This window comes from Mercurialis annua, linkage group LG1-X, assembly GCF_937616625.2.
Source record: "Mercurialis annua linkage group LG1-X, ddMerAnnu1.2, whole genome shotgun sequence".
In the NCBI taxonomy this organism is placed as follows: Eukaryota; Viridiplantae; Streptophyta; class Magnoliopsida; order Malpighiales; family Euphorbiaceae; genus Mercurialis; species Mercurialis annua.
Window position 1 is genome coordinate 12,889,300 of NC_065570.1, and position 19,229 is coordinate 12,908,528.

General features: G+C 34.6%; 2 protein-coding genes across 6 annotated transcripts; one reads left to right on the top strand and one right to left on the bottom strand.

Annotated features, from left to right (window-relative positions):
• Positions 1 to 279: 279 nt before the first annotated feature.
• On the top strand, positions 280 to 15,270 carry LOC126665218 (sister chromatid cohesion protein PDS5 homolog A). Of its 3 annotated transcripts, none has more exons than XM_050357943.2 (33): positions 282 to 542; positions 2,390 to 2,593; positions 2,709 to 2,890; positions 3,760 to 3,886; positions 4,026 to 4,244; positions 4,516 to 4,732; positions 4,808 to 4,953; positions 5,075 to 5,220; positions 5,328 to 5,477; positions 5,605 to 5,653; positions 5,738 to 5,929; positions 7,144 to 7,326; positions 7,627 to 7,781; positions 7,866 to 7,992; positions 8,097 to 8,246; positions 8,327 to 8,386; positions 9,052 to 9,188; positions 9,315 to 9,432; positions 9,551 to 9,685; positions 9,814 to 10,010; positions 10,151 to 10,307; positions 10,455 to 10,601; positions 10,757 to 10,837; positions 10,931 to 11,533; positions 11,632 to 11,730; positions 12,417 to 12,496; positions 12,896 to 12,947; positions 13,043 to 13,129; positions 13,232 to 13,269; positions 13,464 to 13,523; positions 13,618 to 13,745; positions 14,195 to 14,751; positions 14,847 to 15,270. In XM_050357943.2, exons 1-33 carry the CDS (start codon positions 450 to 452, stop codon positions 14,898 to 14,900), a joined length of 5,130 nt encoding a protein of 1,709 aa, XP_050213900.1. In that variant the 5' UTR covers positions 282 to 449; the 3' UTR covers positions 14,901 to 15,270. The 3 variants fall into 3 exon arrangements, 2 of the variants coding, with proteins under 2 accessions (XP_050213900.1, XP_050213901.1); XM_050357944.2 differs by having other exon boundaries at positions 11,635 to 11,730; XR_007637565.2 differs by lacking the exons at positions 13,618 to 13,745; positions 14,195 to 14,751; positions 14,847 to 15,270 and having other exon boundaries at positions 280 to 542; positions 13,038 to 13,129.
• A 535-nt stretch (positions 15,271 to 15,805) lies between these two features.
• On the bottom strand, positions 15,806 to 17,800 carry LOC126678105 (uncharacterized). Of its 3 annotated transcripts, XM_050372984.1 has the most exons (5): positions 17,515 to 17,800; positions 17,228 to 17,362; positions 16,972 to 17,144; positions 16,587 to 16,641; positions 15,806 to 16,080 (listed from the first exon to the last, which is right to left on the bottom strand). In XM_050372984.1, exons 1-4 carry the CDS (start codon positions 17,659 to 17,661, stop codon positions 16,623 to 16,625), a joined length of 474 nt encoding a protein of 157 aa, XP_050228941.1. In that variant the 5' UTR covers positions 17,662 to 17,800; the 3' UTR covers positions 15,806 to 16,080; positions 16,587 to 16,622. The 3 variants fall into 3 exon arrangements, with proteins under 3 accessions (XP_050228941.1, XP_050228956.1, XP_050228948.1); XM_050372999.1 differs by lacking the exon at positions 16,587 to 16,641; XM_050372991.2 differs by lacking the exon at positions 15,806 to 16,080 and having other exon boundaries at positions 16,353 to 16,641.
• Positions 17,801 to 19,229: the final 1,429 nt, after the last annotated feature.

A 19,229-nucleotide genomic window follows, 5' to 3' on the forward strand; every position in this document is an offset into this window, starting at 1 on the left:
TCTACATGAGATTATTGAAGTACATATATGATATATTCAATCTAAATAAGCATCAACGTGGACTTTCTTTTGTACTTAAATTCTTGAATCACAAATCACAATTACGTTAACGTTTCCAGTATTTATATAAAATAATTTTTTCAAAGATATCTTAAAATTTATAAATAAAAAATAAAAAAATCAAAGATTAATTAATATATTTTTTTATGTATTATCATATTAACTAGTTAGATAGATAGGGACATTTGACGTGTATTAAATAAAATTTATGTTGCATTTGGAGTTCATTTCGCGTTGCTGTTCGAAATCCAAATCTTACAATACAAAACATTATTAAAAAAAAAAGAAAAAACAAAACCCAGCTTCTTGTATATCTGTTGGGTTTTTTAGAAGTCGATGAGCGAGCTGGGTTTGCAGAGTGGAGTAAAACAAGAAACGACGGCGTTTTAATGGCGTTAAAGCTCGAGGAACAGCTGAAGGAGGTGGGATCGAAGCTCCAGACACCTCCTTCTAGTAAAGATGCGCTTCTTAAGCTCTTAAAGGTTCTTAGTTTTACCTAATTTCATAATTTTGTTTTGAATTTGGTAGTCAAACTTGAATTGTTGCTTGTTTCAGCTTTACAGGATGTGAACTATTTGTTTTAGGGTTTGATTTTATTTTCTTTCTTGCAATTTCGTTTTAAATTGGTGATAATTTGACTCAATTAGGGTTTTTAAGACTTAATGTTGTATTTAGGGTTTGGAACTGTGTTTTAGGAAGTGTACTATCAGTTTAAGTTCAAGTCTAGTCTTTAATTAGCTTGAAAGAATGTGACCTTGATGGTTCAGTTTGGTTTTAGGGCTTAGTCTTAGTGTGATGAAATAGAGAAGTTAGGTTTTTGTGTAAGTTGTTGAATTAGGTTAGGTTTTGATTGAATTAGGCTTAATGTTTTTTCTAGGTTCTATAGGTGAAATTTTAAAATTGAGTGAAGTGTGTTGTATAGAGTACAATTCATGTTGAAGATTTAGATTGTGTTCAGATTAAATAATAGATTAGATAAAGACCAATTTTTTTAACTGTTAGCCAGTTTCATATTTTACCCCCTTTTATTTTATATTTTTGGGGAAAGACATACAGTGGTGCACTTCTGTACTCAGCAAAGACAATTGCTATTACATGGGTAGTTTTCAGGTTTACACGAGGCAATGGTAGAGGTGTGACATGTGGAGTTTTGTTGGGTGTTAGATGGGGAGCATTGCTGGGATATATAGTTGATGGATTTTAGTGGTTGTAATGGTGTTTTCATAATTACTACCATTTTCATCTTTGAGATTCTAAGTATTGGAGAGGTAGGCCCTATTTCATGGACAATTGTCTCCATTAGGAATATGGTAAAAAAAAAGTTAATAGAAAAAGGAAGTGGAGATTTTGTATTTGAGGTTTATTTGTATGTGTATGACTGCTTTATCATCGATGTCACTTGCAGTTCAATGTATGATCTGCTGATACATCTATCTATGCCTCACTGTGGAAAAAAATAAGTAAGAAAGAAGCATTTTTTTGAGGCCCCAACTTCGCATGTCTTAAGTTAATAGCTTTTATTGACTGCCTTATTAGATTTTAGGACAACTTCTGACTGTTGCATGTTTCTAGTAACTATACTAAAATGTTATTTATATGTTTCTAATTTTTGTGCAACATATTGAAGATTTACTAGGTGTTAATTTTGAGGGATGCAAGTAAAATTTATTCTTGATCACGATGTAAAAGATTCAATTTTTTAGTTTGTAGCTGGTTGATTCTTGTACATATGCACATTTACTTTGACATGGTACAGTAATCTGTAAATGGTGAAAGCCACCTAATGGATACATCTTTTTTCTTACAACTTGTATTATATCTTTTATGCGACTTAAGTGGCAACATCTATTTGAATCTATCTTTATGCCAGGTGTTCCTCCCTCATTTTTTGCTCCTACTCCAACAATCTGATTTTATGAAGTTGCATGATCGCATCCTTTACGGAGCAAAAGTTTTATTAACATACAGCTTAAACAAACACTAGTGTGCTTCTTTATGGCTCAAAATTGTTGGGACTGAATCACCGCTTCCTTCTTTGTCACTCATTCAATCTTCAGTACTTGACATTCATCTTTCTTCCATAATGCCATCAAGTATATTTTAAATATTTCAGTTAGTTAATTGCTTGTTATGCAATTTTCTGTAGTTCATTTATATTTCATTTTGGTTACTTAGTGTCAATATTGTTTTGCTGTACTCTTTTCTATGGGAGAATTAAGAAATTTTACTTGATTATAATTGCATTTTTGGATACTTGTTCTTGTAGAGGTGCAAATTTGATTACATTGTTGTTCTTTTATAAACTTGCTTAAGTTTTCTTTGCCTGCAGCAAGCTGCTATATGCCTTTCTGAGATGGACCAGTCGCCCTCAGCTGCTATGTTGGAGTTGATGCAGCCTTTTCTCGATGCGATTGTGAAACCAGAATATCTTAAGCATCAAGATAGGGATGTTAAGCTTCTAGTTGCAACTTGTATTTGTGAAATAACTCGTATTACTGCACCTGAAGCTCCGTACAGTGATGATATTCTAAAGGTTTATTATCTTTTCTGAAGCTCAGCAGATTAATGGAACTATTTGACGTATTTTTATATCACACTTTTTATATTGCATATTCAATGTAATAAGATTGGACTATTTGTACCTGCAGGATATTTTTCACTTGGTCGTAGGAACTTTTAGCGGGTTAAGAGATACTGGTGGCCCGTCATATGGAAGGAGAGTTGTTATTTTGGAGACTCTTGCCAAGTATAGGTCATGTGTTGTGATGTTGGATCTAGAATGTGATGATTTGGTGAATACAATGTTCAGTACATTTTTTGATGTTGCCAGGTGTGTTCTATTTTGCAGTTTTTTTCAGTGTTTTCAAAGGGATTAGTCATAGTGATTCTACCTTGTTCTCTTTTTTTTTTCGGGGCATCATTCTTGACATGCCAAAATGACCAAAATGACTGCTTCTCTTCTAATTCAAAGATACACACTAATGGCTGCAAATGATCTGATCATTCTTCTGTCATGTTTTGTCTCGTACTAAGCCTTAATTTTAGGTTTAGACTTGGAAATTAACTCAATCAGCCGAACTAAACCAACCTCATTAATTTTTATTCGTCTTATTTGTTAAATGTGCCAAAAATAACCCGATCATTATCATCAATATTGGCGTTAGCAAGGGTTGGGAGGGTGTGTTTATAAAAGCATAATGTAAATGATTCACATATTCGCGCTAAATGAACTGGCACTCACAGGAGGATAGCTCTAGACTGAGACCACAAACAGTTGTCAAAACATTCCTCTTTGTTCTTTGTCTTGCACACGCAGATATAGGCGCACACACATATAGACACACAAAGATATAGGTGCAGGTGCGCGCGCACACACCTACAAGACAAACATGGATCCGCACATGCAACCATATGACTGACTGGATTTGTCTTTTGATTCTAATTTCGCGATGTGAGATCTTCAGATCCTGGAGACAGCTGCTTATATTGTAAATATAAAAATACATCTACTTCTACAGCTGCTTGCTTTTTGTTGTTCTCTCGGTTTCTGCATTTGAAGTACACAGGAAGATATTATATGAGCATGGTTTACTATTCTTTTCCTTTTTTTCTTTTTACACACTCTCTTTGAACTACAGTTATTTCGTGGATGTAGAGCTTTTTTTTTCTACCATTGTCTAAAAAATTTCACTTGTGCAGTGACGATCACCAAGAAAGTGTATTGTCATCAATGCAAACAATAATGGCTGTTCTCATAGAAGAAAGTGAAGATGTTCGGGAGGATCTTTTATTTGTTATATTATCTGTATTAGGTCGAAATAGAACTGTAAGTATCTTACTTTTGTTGTTTTGCACAATTTGTTGCGCCTTGTGTTTATTAGTATTATTTTGTTTTCCTGTTATGGTATTAAATCTACTTATTGTTTGTCCTTAGAAGTAGCTAAATTTTAAACCCTTAATTCCAGGACGTTTCTTCAGCTGCAAGAAGACTTGCTATGAATGTGATAAAGCAGTGTGCTGGAAACCTTGAAGCTGGAATTAAACAGTTCCTTGTATCATCAATATCTGGAGATAACCGGTCAGCGAATAGTCAAATTGACTATCATGAAGTTATTTATGATGTCTACTGCTGTGCTCCTCAGATCTTATCAGGAGTCATTCCTTACCTCACAGGAGAGCTTTTGGTAATTACAGATTCTGTGTCCCACTGCTCTGTATTTGATTTAGGCTGTGGTGCATTATGAAATGGTTCTTAAGCTCAACTATTTTTGATACTTCCTTCCAAAATGATCTTGTCAATAAATGATCCTTCCTTTCAAAATGCCTTTTGAATATTATAATATTGATTACCTTGCATATTAACTTTAGACTTTTGGGGAGCTTTTTACCATTTAAGTTTATGATGCTGGTATTTCTGGAATTAGTTTCATATTGCATAAATTTTATTACTTGCAGACAGATCAACTGGAAATTCGCTTGAAAGCAGTGGGGTTAGTTGGAGATCTGTTTGCTCTTCCAGAATCTCCCATACTTGAAGCCTTTCAGCCAATTTTTTCTGAGTTTTTGAAAAGGTTGAGTGATAGAGGAGTAGAAGTCCGAATGTCTGTCCTGGAACGCGTCAAAAGCTGTCTGCTGTCAAATCCATCTCGAGCTGAGGCTTCTCAAATTATCTGTAAGTACGGCAAGTGAATTTAGGAATCTTTAAATGTCATTTATGTTTATATTGATCTTGTTCAATGCTTTCCAGCTTCCCTCTGTGACCGATTGTTGGACTATGATGAGAATGTCCGTAAACAAGTTGTTGATGTGATCTGTGATGTGGCATGTCATGCCTTGCATTCCATCCCTGTTGAAACTATAAAATTAGTAGCAGAACGTCTTCGAGACAAATCTGTATGTTATGCCTTCTCCTTTAGTTGATGAGCAGAAAATTGTTTCTTGGTTTTTTGCTAGATATCATAGATAATCATACATAGTTGCCAATGTGTTTCCTGTTTTTTTTTGTTTTCTCTAGCTACTTGTCAAGAGATATACCATGGAAAGGCTGGCAGAAATATTCAGGGTTTATTGTGTAAAGTCCTCCGAGGGCTCAATTAGTTATGGCGAATATGATTGGATTCCTGGGAAGATTTTGAGGTGTCTTTATGACAAAGATTTCAGGTGATACATCTCGATTTGCGTACTATATCTATTATTTTATATATATTGAAGCTAAGAAAGTACTTAGTTTTCATTTGAATATTGGTTATGCATGTTCCCCACTACAGATCAGATACAATTGAATTTGTTCTCTATGGGTCAATTTTCCCAACTGAGTTCTCAGTCAAGGATAGAGTTAAACTTTGGGTCAGAGTGTTCTCTGTATTTGACAAAGTTGAAGTTAAAGCTCTTGAGAAGATTCTGGAGCAGAAGCAAAGGTATGTTATAAATGGTCAGTTGACATCAGGCAACTGCACATGACATTTGATCATCCTCCCTTCTTTTAGTTTTATGTATTTGATGGATTGTGCACTCATTTTCAGGGGATTTCCTCTTGGATTGCAGGTTACAACAAGAGATGCAGAGATATATATCCCTTAGGCAGATGCATCAGGTGGAGATGGAATTATTTCAATAGAGGCAAAAAGAATGAGCCACGAGTATCACAACTAAAATATGCTTTCATGTCTGAATACAGGATGGAGATGCTCATGAGATCCAAAAGAAAGTACTGATCTGTTTTCGGATCATGTCTCGCTCATTTGCTGAGCCTGCTAAGGCTGAGGAGAATTTTCAAATGCTTGATCAACTGAAAGATGTCAATATATGGAAGATTTTAACTAATCTCCTTGATGCAAACACTAATTTCCAGCAATTTTGCAGTCTTCGGGTAAGCAATAAGTTTGTTAGTGGAAGGGGTGTGCAAATACGAAAAAATCAAACCAAACTAATAAGTTCGATTCGGTTTAACTTTATAAAAATTTCAGTTTTTCAGTTTGGTTTGGTTTTATGCATGAAAATATTTAAGTTAAGTTTCAGTGCAAACAAACCAAACTGAAAAATCAACCAAAAACAGACTGGTTTGGTTCGGTTTGAAAAAATTTAAATCCTTGTAATTTTGATTTGGTTCGGTTTTGAAAAATAAATTGATTCGTTTCTGAATGCACACCCCTAGTTAGTGGCACAAGTGTTTTTTTAGTGTTTTCAGTAGAAATAGAGATGATCTAGGTGTTGGATGTTGGGCATTGCATTTATGTTATGTATTTGGAGGGTAAGAGAGGAATCGATATTTTCACATTGGCAGTAAGGGTTGGCTTTTCCTTGTAAAATTGAAGTCCTCTAAATTTTCTACATCAAATAATTGCACGTTTTACTGTTACCAACATGACCATATTGGCTCTCCTTGCACCCCTTCTCCACAATTACTATCGGTGTGATGGTTATTTCTTGAGGCAGCACCAGGGCGTCTTTTGCGATTTAGCATCACTTTATGTAATCACACAACAGATTCATTAACATCAAAGAATTATCTTGAGCAATGCCTTGATACAGTCCCGGATGGTTTGATGCCCACAACAGTCTCTGTATCTCTATACTCTCTTAAAAGCAAATAACTTTTTTTGTATGTAGGATGTTCCAGTCCAATTAGTTTTTTTTATTTGAGTATTTAAACAGTCGAGCTATAATTTGGTGAACATTGTTTATGTTATCCGAAACCCTGTTTCATATGCTCTTACCATGCATAGCTATACATTTATTTTAGACTACTGCAACTAGGTTGCTCTTATTGACCAACCAACACAACTATCTGTCATTAGGGTTTTCTAGGAATGGAATTGATTTTTATGTATTTTTTGATATTGAAAAAAGTGTTTTCATATTTATCAAACCATAAAAAGTGAGAATATATAACTTCACTAATTGTCTGCCTTCATGCTATGTTAAGGACTTGCAGATTCATGAATTTAAATTAAGTGATTAGAGGACCGACTAAACTGCTAAAATCAAGCTTGTTTTGCTTTGTTTGTATGCTGATGATGAAACTGCATTCTGCCTTTCCCTTCCATGGAAAAATTTTCAACACAAAAATCTTTCTTTATGCAGGAGGATTTGCTGAAAGTACTTGGCGAGAAACACCGACTCTATGATTTTTTGAGCAATCTATCTGTGAAGTGCTCGTATTCACTTTTCAGTATGGAGCATGTCAAAGAATTTTTGGTGGAGGCTGCCACACATAAATCTGCAGGAAACACACAATTTATCCAATCTTGCATGGATATTCTGGTGGTAAGAACATGTTTCCCTAGTCCCTTCATTTCATTTATGATGAAATTAGTCATCTATGTCCTATATTGTCCAGTTTATTATCTTTTATGAGGTTGGAGTTGTCATTCCATCACTGCGTTGTGAACTTTACTTCTTATGTACAACTTTTTTCATGAATGTTTTAGTTATGCGGTCTTTTATTTCCATTTTTGTAGGCTAGTATAACTTTTCTCACCATAACCTTGTACAGCAGAATTATCTGATTTCTTTTTGCATGTTCTAATGCTTTTCTTTAATCAATCCAACCATGTAAATCTTCAGCTTCTTGCACGATTCAGTCCAATGCTACTTAATGGGACTGAAGAAGAGTTGCTGAATTTTTTGAAAGATGATAATGAGATAGTAAAAGGAGGAGCTCTGCACATTTTGGCAAAGGCTGGTGGTACTATCCGAGAACAGCTTGCAGCGTCATCCAGGTGTGGTTGTTGATCGTTCATATTGACACTTTACTGTCAGTTCCTAGTTAACATGTTCAAACTCTTGTTATTGTTCACTTGTAGTTCAATTGATCTTATTTTGGAGAGGCTCTGCTTAGAAGGTAGTCGAAGACAGGCCAAGTATGCTGTGCATGCCCTAGCAGCAATAACAAAGGACGATGGGCTAAAGTCCCTTTCTGTTTTATACAAGGTTATCTTTGTCCTTGTAATTTGTATTTGGTCCTTTTGTGCATGGCCATCATTGGGAATTTTAGAGTGTATGGCAGTGCTGATGTTGTTTGCATGATTTTTCAGAAACTCGTGGTCATGTTGGACGAGAAGAGACATTTGCCTGCTGTACTTCAGTCTCTAGGGTGTATAGCAGAGACTGCAATGGCAGTTTTTGAAACCAGAGAGGGAGAAATTGATGAATTCATAAAAAGCAAGATTCTTAAAGCTAGCATTGTATGCATTCAAAGATCCTTGTCCTGTATACTTACCATTTGTAACTTGATGTATCATTTAAATTTGCTTGGTTGCTGCAGAAAGCAGAAGACGACTCGAAAGCATGCTGGGATAATAGAAGTGAACTATGTTTGTTGAAGGTTGGTTATCTAGGGGAAGTTTATTCTTAGTCATATCAAACTTAGAGACATCAAGTTTGTGGGATTCTGTGGTGACCCTTTTCTTTGTATTGTAACTAATCACCATTGGATTATGAAGTACAACTCCATTCTAGACTCCTAGATGATATCTTTTATATAACTTTCAGGTAGAGGTTTAGGATAATAATGTTAGCACTTTACTTTGTCCTGGAAATGAACGAGAAAATGAATTGGAGGTTTCCCTGCCTCCATTTTACTTCAAAACCCTGAAAATTCTTATTCCCCAGTTGAGCAGGGAGGTAAATTAAATTGGATTAAATGAAACCTTTATTAATTTTTTAGTTCTGTTGCCTACTTTTAATATTGAAATCTGAGATGCCATTTTCTATATCAAATTAAAGTATAATTATTAACTTTTCTCTTGAGGCTATAGTCCCCATTTTATATGTTAGCTGCAGTTTACGTTGCTTCTCTTGATTTTCTAACCAGCCAGGCAAAGTATTTCTATTGTAATCTTCCCTTAGCAAGGCATATCTTAAAATGAGCATGAGAAGTGTACTTCAATTCTTCTCATCTTTATATGACCATCCATTTCTTTTTCTTTCGTACTACCCAACAACAAAAGTTTAAAGTTTAAACTGTGGTCTACTGATGATTACCTACAGATATATGGGATCAAGACACTGGTTAAAAGTTACTTGCCAGTTAAAGATGCACAACTTCGTCCTGATATTGATGCTCTTTTGGAGATGCTTAGGAATGTACTTCTGTTTGGAGAAATATCAGAAGATATAGAATCAAGGTTTATATTCATTACTTTACTGATTGATTTATTTTATTTTGTTTATAGTTCTGTCTTTCCTTCTAGCTTTTGGGTTTGTTCTTTTATATGGTTTGCGTTTAATGTACAATTTTGTCTTATCTACAGTTCAGTTGATAAGGCCCATCTACGGCTTGCTTCTGCTAAGGCAATTATCCGTTTATCTAAGCAATGGGATCATAAGATACCTGTTAATGTGTTCCACTTAACCTTAAGGACACCTGAGGTAGAGTCCTTGCAATTCGTGTGTAACTTCATTTATACTATTTGCATACCTTTAGCAAGTGAATGATTAGTTTATTGTAAACGTATACCTTTACAAAAAATTCTTTCCTCTTTTGTAGATTGCTTTCTCTGAAGCTAGGAAACTATTTCTGAGTAAAGTTCATCACTATATAAAAGACCGCCTTCTGGATGTGAAGTATGCTTGTGCGTTCTTATTTAATTTAAATGGAATTAAGCCCCTTGATTTTGAAGAGGTATGCGTGTACAGAACCGATTATCTTTACAAGTTCTTTACTAATGGATAAATCAAGTGCTAATCAATCTTTCTCTCAAGGTATGATATATGATGTTTTTCTAATTTGTATTGTGTTTGCAATGGCAGGAGAAGCAAAATCTTGTTGATATTATTCAAATGCATTACCAAACAAAGTCACGCCAACTGTCTGTACAAAGTGATGTAAATCTCTCTGCATCATACCCTGAAGACCTTCTACCATATTTGGTCCATGCCCTTGCTCATCATTCATTTCCTAACATAGATGAATGCAAGGATGTTAAAGCATACGAACCAATTTACCGGTATATCTAATTGCCCATTTTAGGCTTTTTTTGGATATGCTTTCCATGGTGTAGTTTCATTAATAAAGACTGTTATTGCATTAAGAAGAAAACAAGAACTCAAATGGAGGATAACGCTGGTTCTGTTATGTATTTTTTAGGCAACTGCACTTGATTCTTTCCATTCTCGTGCATAAAGATGAAGAAGTCAAGTCAGAGCCTACCACAAACAAGGAGATGGAGATAACATCTGCAATAGTTTCTATTTTTCGAAGTATCAAGCGTTCAGAAGATGTCGTCGACGCTGCAAAGTCAAAGGTTGTGAACTTGTCAATTTTTTCATCTTCTTATTTCAACGTAATTATTAGGATGTTATAATAATGACAAAATAAAAAATACAGTAAACATGACGATCAATGAAATGCAACTCTGCAAGCTTATATCTATACTGATTTACATTCACAGAATTCACATGCAATCTCTGAACTTGGGTTGTCAATCACCAAGCGCTTGTCTCAAAAGGAGGAAGATATGCAAATGTTGTCTGCATCAGCTCCCTTGCCTCCTATGCTTTACAAATTATATGAGAAGAAAGAAGGGGATGATTCTCTGGTAATTATTTTTTGTTTGACTTGAATTTTCTTGCTGTTGTCCCAAGTGTAATCTCATTTAGATGTTACCTTTGCTCTCTGTTTAACTGTTATATATTTTACAAACTTCTTGTTGAATATTGTATAAATTACTGCTATTGCATGTGTATTTGATAGGAAACTGAAGGCAAAACATGGTTGGCTGATGAGAATGTCGTTGCTCAATTGGAATTGCTCAAGTTGGAAAGTGATGGCAAAGTATGCTCTACTCCTTATAAGTTAATATTTTGTGGTTTTTGTGGCTTGTGCATATTTCATTAACTTACAGAGATATTTCTGGTATCACATCAGATTAAATCTGATATTATTGAAGACGAGGTTCTAAAAGACAGTGATAAAGAAGCAAGTGAGGTGCCTCTTGGTAAGATGTTAAAACAGTTAAAATCACAGGGCGCCAAGGGTGGAAAAGCTAAAAAGAACAAGCCTTTAACAGCCAAAACAAAAAATGCTGAAAATGATGTTGATGTTTTGAAGATGGTGAGAGAAATCAATTTGGATAATCTGGGGCTATCTAGCAAGTTTGAGGCAAGCAATGGTCACAAACATTTCCCAAATGAGAAAAAAGAGTTGGAGCCAGAGCATCAAAAAGTTAAAAAGCGAAAGGCTACTGACATAGAATCTGTTCCGGTACCTAAACGCCGAAGATCAACTACTCATAGACTATCTCCGGGGAATTTAAAAGCTTCTTTAAGTGCTTCAGGGGATGATACAAGCCCTGATTCTAAGGGAAAAAAGGCTACCCCAAAACGAACAGCGCAAAGCTTCAAGTCCGACTTATTGGCATCATGCATTGGAAATAATTTAGGTTTCACGTCGAGATATAAAGGTAAAAGCTCTGCTCTTGATCACAATAGCAGGGAAGTTGAAGTTGAAGAAAATGATGATAATTTGGAGGTCAGTTGTTTGTTATGTCTTATGCTAGATGCAATCACACATTTGCAACTTTGTGGTTGCTATTCATTGAATGTTTCACCTTATTATAATTTCTGTAGAAGTCAATTGCGTTAGGGGACACTGATAAGAATGACTCAAAGTCTTTGACTGGAAGCATGAAGAAACGAAAAAGAAGAAGTGTTGCCGGGTTGGCGAAGGTTAACACCTTTAAACTCTTTTAGTTCGCATCATCTAGCTGACTCGTGATATATCTGTGCCTCACATTCACTGATTAATTAAGACACTTTTTATGCTTGTTTTTCTTGTTGTTTTCTTAGGACTACACAATCATTCTTTTCTGTTTGTGTTTAATTGAAGAGTCTGGTCGTCTTTGTTTGCCAAAATTATATTTGTTTGGGGCAATACAATGCAGATGCTGCTCCACTTCCAACTAAACAATGTTGTTGCTCTTATTTTTGCTGCTATAGATTGTCTTATTTTCCCATTTAGTTTAACATAGGAAGAGCCATGGCCCATCTATTGTATCTTATTACTTTTACTGAAAATCACAAATCTGGTGTTGATATGATTTTGATGACCTTGAGTGTATGGTGAGAATTTGTTGCAGTTATCACTCCCTTGTTTGATTTGGATATAGTTGAGCTCTTTACTGGTTTTAAGCAGTCTTGAATGTGCCAAGCAATTGTGTTTTCTGTGTTGTGGTTTTGTGGTGTAAATAATATCTTGTTGTAATTCATTCAAAAGCATGTTTTTTTTCAATGTCTTTTTACCAGTGATCTATCAGAATTTGTGCATAATATTCTCCTTTTCAATTATTTGTTTATCTTGGTTTCTTTGTTGGTAACATTGTGATACTTTTAACAACCCCTACTTTTGTTTCCAGTGCACAACCAAGAAAAGTGGAGTTGATATTGAAGAAATAAATGGTTATAGAATAAAAGTTTGGTGGCCCATGGATAAGAAGTGAGTATTCTCTTGATTTACCCTCTCCTTTTCTTTGACACCAAACTCATGATGACAAAGACTTCTTTATATACTCTCCCTGCCAGTGGTTGTGCATGTGCTTTTTTTTTTATCATAGCCCTTTTGGTGGCTTAAAGCTCTGCTGCTTTACATGTTAAGCTTCCATTAAGTCACTCATGTCAAGATGCTCAAATCTGCCAGTACCTTTCTCTTTATAGATTGAATATTGAAATTCAGATAGTAGTAGAGGGGGTGATATCGGTTTGTGGTAATGCCAAGGTCAGATACTATAGAACTGAGTTGAAGATTTGCAACTAAATTTTCATACTTCAAGGAAATCTTAGGAAGTTCATATTTAGCATTCAGAATCTTGCCTCATGATGTTCTTTCTATCAACAGGTTTTATGAAGGCACAATTAAGTCTTATGATCCTATCAAAAGGAAACATGTGGTACGGTGCTCTTTCCTGTCTGTATCTGTTAACTATACCATATTACTATATGTATATAAATATATATTTTTAGCAACTTTTGCTACTTAGTGTAGATACTATATGATGATGGAGATATAGAAGTACTCCGTTTAGAAAAAGAACGCTGGGAGTTAGCTGACAATGGACGCAAACCAATGAAGGTCTTGGTTCTTTCTTGAATATTTTTCTTTTTGCGTAAACAAGTGAATGTTCCATTTCTATTAAGGCAACCAACACTGACATTTTACTTTGCACTATTTCAGATGTCAAAATCATTGAAATCTCCCCCGTCAACTAAAATGTAAGTGACTACTTCTTTTGAATAATTATATCTTACTCCTAAAATTAGAAAAGGTTTTCTGGAACTGTTAGCTCTGTTTAAATCTGCTGTGGAACTATTTTTCTTCATAGTATCATCTCTTTGTTGTGTTAATATAGTTATTATTCCTGTCAAAATTTAATCTGTTCTTGCCTAATGTTATCCTACTCTAACAGGTCCCCTGCACTGAAAAATAGTTCTGGCAATTTGAGTCGGAGTAAGGAATTAGAAAAGATGTGAGTAGGAAATATTTTCATCATTGGTGCAGTCTGCTTGTACGTTTAGTTCTTTCAGGACACTGTTGGTTGATATTTTTTGTTCTTCTTTTAGTGTTAAACGGAAAAGAACTCCTAAGAAAAACTCAAAGCACATACAGAAAGAACTGGAGGATAAGGAAGACACTGATGTACCCAATTTTGAATCCACCAAGGAATCTAAAGAAGATGAAGAAACACTAGGTTAAGTGTCCTTTTAATTCTGAAATTAGTGTTAGATAATTATTGTGCTAATGTCTTAAAATTTGCGCATTTTGCTATGCTAGATAAATCTTACAGATGGTCATCTTCTTAATAAAAGATTTTTTATACAAGAGTTATGTGAGTTAATGGTGAGATTATATTTGTCAAGGTTAATCCCTACAACCAATCTTTAAGTGTAATTTTGCTCTTCGATCGAAAAATCTAGCCTAAACTGGAGGAAATTGACAGCTGATTCATATAGTGATCCTAGTTGGGCATTTGTATTGTTTGTTGCAATTTGTGTTTGTAATTGTTTTGCATTCTGTTTGAAAAGGTAGTCAAGATAATGATAATTTTTTCTTTTGGGGGACATGAGTCTCGATTTTTATTAATATTCAAATTTGCTTGTTCTGTGTTTATCCAACCATAGTGAACTCTCTATTTTGCAGGTGATTCTCAAGGGGATGATTCTGATAAAGAAGTGGCATCAGTTTCTGGAGGAAAAGACTTGGGCGATGCACTGGAGAACAAAAAAGGATCAGAGGAATCCGATGGGAAAGTGAAATCCAATTCTGAAGATAAAGTTTTTGGAGATGCTGATAATCAGCCGGAAGATGCTCAAGTTGATGATGCAGTAGAGGAATCCCATTCAGAAGGAGAAGAAGATGAATTAACACGAGAGGAAGTTAATAAGCACAAATCAGACTCTGAAGGGGATCAAGATGCAGAGGAAGTTAATAAAGACAAGTCAGACTCGGAAGGGGATCAAGATGCAGAGGAAGTTAATGAAGACAAGTCAGACTCGGAAGCGGAGCAAGATGCAAAGGAAGTGAATAAAGACAGATCAGACTCTGAAGATGCAATGGCAATTGATAAAGAAGAATCAGACACTGAAACGGATGAAGATGCAAAAGCCATCTCAACTACGAGAAATTCCAAAAAACTTCGAGAAGAATCAGAATCATCCGATGCAGGCAGTCCTGAACTATCTGATGATGAGCCCCTCGTATGCCTTTTACATTGATTGCGTTTAGCTTATCTTTTTTACATATCAGTCCACAATAAGTTAATAGTTAATTTTTTACTTGTAATGAAATGCAGAGCAATTGGAAACATAAAGTACGGAAATCAGCATCAAGAAGGGGAGCAAGATAAGCGGTGGAGAGGGAGAAGACAAAGCTGGGGAGATTGTAATGCTTTTTGTTTAGTCGGTTTACCCGGCAGAGGATGGAAGGAATTGAATGTTGTAAACATGGTAATAAATTTATTAAACCAGGTCAGATATGAATGTAAAGCCACAATAGGGATAGGTGTGTGAATCTCATGTGATGTAATATTGCTGGACTAATGGCAGTAGAGCCCAGGATTGGGTTAGTGTAGTCTTATCTTTCTAACCACCAAAGTTGATAAATAGATAGGTGAGATGTACAGTTATAAATTTGGGGATAGTGTTGTATGTTAGCATATTCATGTTTGATTTTTAACACTCGGCAGAGGTGAAGATGAACTGTAGCTTCTTTCATTATCAACTTGTCTTCTCTTTTTTCTTTCCTTTTCGGTCTGTGTCGTCTTGATGCATACCTCTACCTGAACTTTTCGAGCTCCGAAATGGGTCCATTTGCCATTTGCAGTAGTTTTCTGGGTCCTTTTGTTACTATCTGATTCTATCCAAGTGGTGGTTGAAATTAGAGAGGGAACAATTTGGATGAGGTTAAGTAGAAAGCAACCATTACTCTTTCAAAATGATGGGTTTAGTTTCCTTAAAACAAAAAACGGATATATAATTTGATAGGTATAATCAGCTTACACTCCTTAAAAAAATTAAAAAGGATACTAATTACTTATGGTTTTATTAGGAATGGCTTCGATCAAGTTTTTATTTTCAGTTTTCCTCCGACTTAAACTATATTAAAAATTATCAAACAATATGAAATTTACTTTAAAGATAAAAGATTATTATCCATTTACATATTACTAAATCACGATATTTTCAATGATAACAAAATTAAACTTTTTTGAACCTAAGAAAAAAAAGAAAATTAACAGAAAAACACGAAAAATGAATACAACTTAAATAATTATTAGATCACCAACGCACAGACACAAGAACTATGCATTTCAATTATAAATCAAATAAACATAGTAGCAAGGCCAAAAAATCGGTTTAAATAGCTATTCATTTTTACATTGATTGCGTTTAGCTCATCTTTTATATGTGATCGGTCCACATTAATGATACTTTCTTCTAGGGAAAGAAGTAGAGCTAATGATAAAGAGTGTAGCAGCTGGGAAGTTGCTGCAATGAATAATGTTGAAGAAGAAAGTCCATCACTTGCTAAAGCAAAAGCAAAACATCCATTAAAAAGAGGAGAAAATTGAAGCAACTATTTTATACTCAAATAAGAAAAATAAGGCTAGGAAATTGTGTCACTATATAAGAAACTGAATCATTTATCCATTGTATGTGTTTTTAAGTGAGACAGTAACTATGCATATCATTAGCATATATATACACTACGTACGTTTCTGGTGATATACCGAATCATCCCCAAAATGGTTGGAAATGCTACACAAACACGTTTCATTGTCGAACTTAAATAAGCGTAATTTTGATGAAACGATCATATCCCATTGCATAATGATACTTCAACAAAGACCAAATAACAACAACTATCAAACCGTATAGCGAGATATATACTAGCAATCGATGTTTTCATGCTTGCACTCTACCCAAACTACTAAAAACTAAACAATAATATAACCGTCTTGAAGTAGGAAAGTAGACAAAATAATTCGCAAATAAAAACTTCATTGATGATAGCGGGAAAGAAAGGCGAATACCAAATTATGTTAACATCGAAGAAGATGATGCAAGAGTTAATCAAAACTATTATTGCTGCAGGAAAAAAAGGAAGTGTTAAAGAAGTCGAATTCAAGTATAACAAAGAAAGCAAACTCACATATAAAGATAATATCCCAAAACCTATGCAAAAAAATGGGTGAGATAACAAACAAATCTCTTCCATGACTTACTACAGAATGTCCTGTTTTAACAAGGCATAAGACAATCTCTGTTTTATGATTACCGCGGAGGCATAGCATGTTAAAAAAATCAAACATATCTGCAAAGTTTCCTACGATTCTCACGTACGTTACTGAGAATTTCTCATTTAATTGCAATGCTAGTTAATAACTTGCGAAACTGTTACAATCCTCGTTAGATTACCTCGATGGTCTAAATAATACAAGCCGTCGCTGTGTGATTCCATCAAAGACTTCGGCTTGATATGTACCAGTATTTTTGTCATCGTCCTTTGCGTCTAAAGTGATATAGTACAGTACGCCGGACGCAAATGCATAATTAGCTTTAATAATTTTGACCAGTTCGAGATTAGAGCCCTAAACAAAATGACACAACAAACAAATCAGAATTATACTTTTTTGTGTTTGAATTCATAAACCACAATCTAAAATTATCCTACATTTTCTATGTTGTGTTGTGCAATTGCAAAATCAGCCATAACTTTGAGTTCATCGTCTGCCTCTTCTCCCACATGCAAAAGAGGCACGATTTCATCGCACACCGATGAATCCGAAATACTGTCCACGTCAAAACCCTAAAAATATCAAAAAAAACAGCAAACATTAGTTACGTTGTTAATTTTTCTTTTTGGCGCCCAGATAGCTGACGCTTAGATCACTAGACCAAATCCGTGCGGGCAGTTACGTTATTATTATTATTATTATGGAAAGAAAAAGAGAGTGTTACCCCCGAAGCATAAACTTGTTCCCTGTATATAGCAAACTTCTCGTCCTTAATTTGTTCTCTCAAACGTTCATAAGCTTGTCCTTCTTCATCGTCCGGGTTTGCCGACGAAGAGAAAAGGGAACCGGCAACTGAATGATGGATCAACATGGCAGATCAAAACTGCACTGAATGTGTTGTGACTTGTCAAACAGTTTCACAAATTCGATTTGTTTATTTATATGTAAAGGGAAAATAAGCGTGAGTTTCCTTGTCAAAATACGATTAGGAACCCAATGCCAATGGCCCAATGGTATAAGGAAAACATACAAATAATATATCCCCCATGTTTTGGGGACTTCATGTTCTTTGCCACTCAAATATATCCCTAACATATATATACTATATTATAAAAATGAAACAAATTACTTTAAACCTTTCACGTTTTATAATTCACAGTTTAATCTTTCTTATTTAAAAATCAAATAATTTTATACTTCAATTTTGATTTCGACAACAATTAGAGAAGTAAGTCCATTAATAATTTAATATTAACTTTTAAATAATTTGATACCTCACTTTCAATTATGTTAACGATTTGATACTTCATTTTCAAACGATTTGGTACCTCACATTTCATTCCGTTAACAATTTGTTATCTTATTTTCAAACGATTTGGTACCTCACATTTTATTCCGTTAACAATTTGGTACTAATGGACACCAAATCCTATCATAAGTATTTTGGAGCCGAGTTGCAGGAGATCTATCCTCAGATGACATCGGACTTTCGTCCAAAGGGCTAAGTCAGACAAAATTAACAACCGAATCCATGAGATTCGCCTTAACTGGAATAATACTTCAAAACCATAAAGATAACACTACTAAAAAACCTGCTTTTAGCGACATATTTTTTCGTCGCTAAAAGGAGGAAATTCGTCGAGAAAATGTTTCCCGATGGATTGCCATCGGCAAAGACCTCATCGCTATTTTTTTTTGCAACAGACTAAAAAATTTGGCGACGGAATTGTAAGAAATTGCCGACGGATTTGAGCGACGGATTTGAATCTGTCGCTAATTTTAAAAAATTAAAAAAAAAATCGTAAAAATAAATTATTATTTAATCGGTCACCCGGACTAAAAAATTTGGCGACGAAATTTTAAGAAATTGCTAACGGATTTGAATCCGTCGCTAATTACTGACGGATTTTAGCGACGGATTTGAATTTGTCGCTGTTTACACCAAAATTAAAAATATGGCTAAAAGGCCATAAAACCCTTATTCTTTTTCAAAAGATAGAAAAATTACTGTGAATAATTGGCCAAGGCTGAGTCCAGAAGTTAATTTTCAGAGGTTGGCTCTAGAAGTAAATTTTCAGAAGTTGCTTCCAGAGGTCGACTCATTTGACTCCATGAAGTTTAATTTCAGAGGTTGACTCTAGAAGTTAATTTTCAAAGTGTATTTGATCTGATTTGATATAATATTGGGTGAGCCTTTTTGATATTTCGTGTCACGTTGAGGGAAAGGAGTGATCCTTTATTCATCTAATAGAATAATTTTACAGCACAACCGTTGCGGTATGTCACTAGTACAATAAACCAATAGATAGCAATATGAAATATTTAATGATAAAAGAATAAATAACAATTAAAAGATTTTTTATCGTGAATACTAATTAATTTTTTTTAAAAATGACATGACGTAACTCTTGCATGAGTTAAACCAGTATTTTAAAAATC